We start from the raw sequence: 4,521 nt of genomic DNA on the forward strand, positions 1-4,521 counted from the left end.
TGTGCTTCCATGTTGCAGGAACTGGCAGAGGGACAGGAGGGGTAGGAGTGGGATGGCAGGAGAGGAGCTATCAGTGACCCACATCCTTTAATCCGAGTCCTGCCTTGCGTCATGCGGTTACCTAAGCCACGAAGCAGGCTCCCCTGGCAGAGCACGGCCCCAGCTCTGAGAGAGCCAGCAGTGGCCAGCTCCCCCATTTTGCCCTTGCAAGGCCAATCTTGGTGGTGTCTCCAGTCTGAGTGCTTGTTGCATGGGGGTAACGACTCCTTTCCCCCACACTTTACTTCTTGCTGTTCCAGGGATCAGGCTCTGAAATGCTCAGGGACCTTGCAGAGAGGGGCCCCCCGGAGGGACTCCCCCAGCCGCTGCAGCTCCTTTCCCATACATGGGCTCCCTGCTAGCAGCATCAGATCCTTCACCCCTAAGCCTGAGCCGTCCCCAGAGAAGATACTGACATCAGATCACCCTCCCTTAAGCTGATTAGGGCAGTGAGGATGTGTCTGAGCAGATGCCACTAAGGATGTAGGAGTGGCCAGACCCTGGGGAAATGCAGAAGGGAAGTACAGAGACCCCAGACCTGGGGGTTGCTCTCACCTGGGTGGTGCAGGAAGAGGGCCTGGGAAGGCTGACTACTTCTTAGACTGCATGGCACCCTCCTATAGAGTGGTCTGATCCCTGCCATAAGCCTGGCCCCCAGGCCTGGCACCCTGAACCTCTGATGAAATGGGATGGGGAGCACAGTCCCAAGGCAAGGAAAGCAGAGGCCAGACCCTGAGCCCACACCAGCCACCACAGGCATCAATGGATCTGTGGGCATGTTCGTGAAGCTGGGCAAGCACTGCTTCTCTGCTCACCTCTGCATCAGCATCACACATGAGCCTGGCCCCATGGCTTGGGACCTCCCCACTCCTGGCACAGCACAGCAGGGACACCTGCTGCAGGATCAGACATTGCTGGCCCAGTGCATTGTCCCAGCTGGTTGCACAGGGCTCTGTGGGTCACCAGATCTCTGGCTTCTGGCATCCCAATTTCCTCTGGATGATGACAGGGTGGCAGACATCTCACCAGGCCAACTACATCTCTTCCTTCCAGCTTCTACATCCCCTTGCCAGCCTGGGAACAGGGCATGTGGCTTCCCTGAAGAGGTGTCTCAAGAAGCCCAGAAGCTTCCAACTCTGCCCTCTCTCGGGGGCTGTAAGAGCCAGAGGTGATGCCTGGAAAGCTTGGATGGGACGGGGTTTGCTGGGTCGTTTCCCCTCTCACAAGCCCCCTGCAGACACAAGAGGACACAGGTCACAGCATCTCTCTATTTATTGAAGACCAATCCCTCCCCAGCCAGTGCAGAGCCCTGCATGCCCAGCTTCTCTGCACCCATTGGGCCAAAGTCCTGCTCCGGAGAATGGGGGTACCTCCTTGGACTCGGGGGAGAGCTGCAGGGCTGCTCCTCAGTGCCCAGGGCTCCCAGCCCTGTTGTCCCTTCTCCTGCTCCACCTCCCATCCAGCTTTGTCCTTGGGGATGTCCCCAGCTATGGAAGGTGTCCCACTAAGCCCTGCATGCTAGGGGCTGAAGCCACAGTGAAACTGGAGCATTAAACTTGGAAGTGACCAGCAGGACATGGGCTTGCATGCAGGGTGTTGGAGACACTTGGGCAGTGGGGAGAGGGGAGGCCTGCAGGGGCCAGGCAGTGCTGCCTCCAGGCTTTGGCCTTCTCCTGAGGGCTGTCTGTGCCCCCCCACACCTGCCCCTGGCACCTCCAACTCCAGAGTCCTGCCCTGTACAGAAGCTAACCCATGAAGTGCATCTGCTCTCCAGACCAAGGCTTCTCCTGAGGTCTGGAAGAAGCCACCACCAGCAGGAGGTGTAGGAGGGATAGAGGAAGAGAAGGCTTTGGAGACAAAGGTAGGGGATCAAGGAGCAGCAAGGAGGGTCCCCTTTCTCTGCCCAGTGGGACACTCACCCATGGATGCCACTGCCCTTGGTCCCTGGCTCCTCTCTGCAGGCACAGGCTGGGGGCAGAGCTAAGTATGTTCGTGGGGTGGGCAGCATGTTGCAAAGGAAAGGGGGCCGCGGTCTCTGCCAAGAGCACAGACCTTGGTTTTCCCTTCCATTCATGCTCTACTTTAGGTACCCATGTGCACTCCCAGGATGATGGATCCCTCCTCATCCTAAATTTAGATGGCTTCTCTCCTCCAGCCACCCACCTCAGGGAACCAATCCAGCTACTCTGAAAGCACCCTTTGCCCACCACACCACTTTCCAAATCTAAAAAGGGGCAACTGAGAGCAGGGCCTGATCCCACCCCCCATCCCTCCCTGCTAAACTCCACAGCCCCATGCTGCCAAGGACGTGCGCCTGGCACAGCTGAGACTCCTAATGGTAATGGTTGTTCATGTTGTTGAGGTGGGAGGCTGCCATAGCGCTGAACGGGGCAGAGGGCTGCAGCCCGTGCCCGGGGTAGAGGGATGGGCTGGAGCCAGGCCAGTAGGAGAAGCCAGCTGGTGTCACCCCCGAGGTCATGAGGTTGAGTTTGGAGATGCCCGAGAAGGGCAGCGGGGCCAGGTTTCCCTGGAATTTGTAGAGGGTGTGATCGGGAGCAGCTGGCTGACACACCTGAGCCAGCCCGTGGAAGTCGAACTTGTAGGCGTAGCGTTTGCCGTGGACCTTGGTCATGATGTTCTTGTCGTAGTAGTAGCGCAGTGCCCGGCTCAGCTTGTCATAATTCATGTTGGGTTTGCTCTTCCGCTCACCCCAGCGTCGTGCCACCTCGTCGGGGTCGATCAGCTTGAACTCCCCATTCGTGCCTTCCCAGGCGATGCAGTTGAGGTTGGCCCGGTCTGAGAGCAGCTCCAGAAGGAACTGCCACAGCTGGATCTGCCCGCTGCCTGCAAGGCCGGCCCCCAGAGAGGTTAAATCTCCCTCTCAGGACACCAGGAATGGGGTGAGATGTGCCCCGGTCTCCTTGACCCCCTGCTATGTTGCCCCCTCCCAGACCCAGGTTTCAGATGCAGCTCATTGCATTTTCCCTGCTCTAAAGACACAGAAGATGGGTAGGAGGTTGTGTCTCCCTTGCAGCATCCCTACCTCATCCTACACCCCAAGCAAGAGGAGAGGAGATTGCCCATGCACCTCAGGACAGGGGTAGGATGCTCAGAGGTCAATGCAGGCTGCAGTGGGTCTGGATCCAGGGTCCCCACATCCCTCCCTCCCGATTCACACCCTCCTGCTCATTTGCTTTGGTGTGAGGATCTGGCCTGGCTCTTTCATCTGGAGCCCCAAGAAGGAGGTATCTTGGCAGTAACCTGATCTATCCCAGAACAAATATTCCCCACTGCCACCTCTGCTTGAAACTGGGTTGTTTTCACAGCACAGCTCCTGCCCATCTCTAGGGGCACTGTGCCCTACAAGGATGTCTCCATGGTGAGCTGAAGTCAGGGTGCAACACTGCTCTGACCTGCACCCCTGACAGGCACAGGCAGGTACAGGGGAAGGAGAGACCAGGTCAGGACAGGACCTGCTGTGGCTTTGAATCAGGCACTAATGCTTCTTATTTCCAGAGGAAAACTGTCCTCTGGAAATGGCCATTGCACCCACAGCTTGCACTGAGGAGCACGCTTGCTGGGTGCCTGAGATGCTCCTGTACCAGGCTGTACATACACAGGAGCTTGGCAGACCTGGACATGCCCATGGCAAGGCACAAGGACAGGATCTGCTGAGTCTGGCCACAGGTAGGAGAAGAGAGGGTCGCTGGAGCTTAGGGCGATGAGCAGTCCCACTTCTGGGACCCAGCCACCCTGCAGAGCAGCTCTGCACTTACCTAGACCCTCTTCTATCCTCCCCTCAAACAGCACCCCCTGCACATCCCTGCCTCTGACCCCGGCCCTTGCAGCACAGGCTCTTCCCATGACAGAGGAAGTGTCTTCCCATTTCACCCTCTTCCCTGTGAGATTCTGCCACTATTTTGTCTAAAGGTGCTTGGGTCCCACATAGAGGTTTAGCACCCACAATCCCTGCAGCAGGCAGTCCCACAGCTCAGCTACATTTCCCACTAAGAACCACCTTGTCCTGCCTGTTCTGTGCCCACCTATTTTATCTGTTGCCCCCCAGTTCTTGTTCTGGAAGAAGGGAACAGCCATTCCCCATCCATCCCTGTTCCACCAAACCCCACTCAGACATCCTGATCCAAGCAGATGAGCCCAGGTCTTTCCAAAGTATTGTACTTCCAAATTCACCATCCTGAGACCGAGGTGGGGGAATCTCTCCTCCCTAGGGTACATCTTCAGTCCTCACCCTGAGCTCCTGCTATCCCCCACCCGTACAATGAGGGCAGGAGCGTGTTGGGGTGCAGCTGGGTGGGGTGGCAAGGCTCAATCCTGTCTGCCGCAGGGTGCTATGCTGCAGCGCCCAGCAGCTCCCCAAGAAAACCTCTGGGGATCCAAAAAGGTCCTTCTTGCTGCAGTGCGCAGAGTATGGCTAGGGCAGAGTCCGCAGTGCAGATGCATAAGGGCCCCCTCCCCAATCCC

The 4,521-nt window shown here is 57.7% G+C and overlaps 1 protein-coding gene across 1 annotated transcript; it reads right to left on the reverse strand.

Annotated features, from left to right (window-relative positions):
* Positions 1-2,371: 2,371 nt before the first annotated feature.
* FEV (FEV (ETS oncogene family)) lies at positions 2,372-2,883 on the reverse strand (the record flags this gene model as incomplete). Its single annotated transcript, XM_010023461.1, has 1 exon — positions 2,372-2,883. A coding segment is annotated over one exon (512 nt), but the record flags the coding sequence as incomplete, so codon positions are not given.
* Positions 2,884-4,521: the final 1,638 nt, after the last annotated feature.

This window comes from Nestor notabilis, unplaced genomic scaffold, assembly GCF_000696875.1.
Source record: "Nestor notabilis isolate BGI_N333 unplaced genomic scaffold, ASM69687v1 scaffold17710, whole genome shotgun sequence".
NCBI lineage: Eukaryota > Metazoa > Chordata > Aves > Psittaciformes > Psittacidae > Nestor > Nestor notabilis.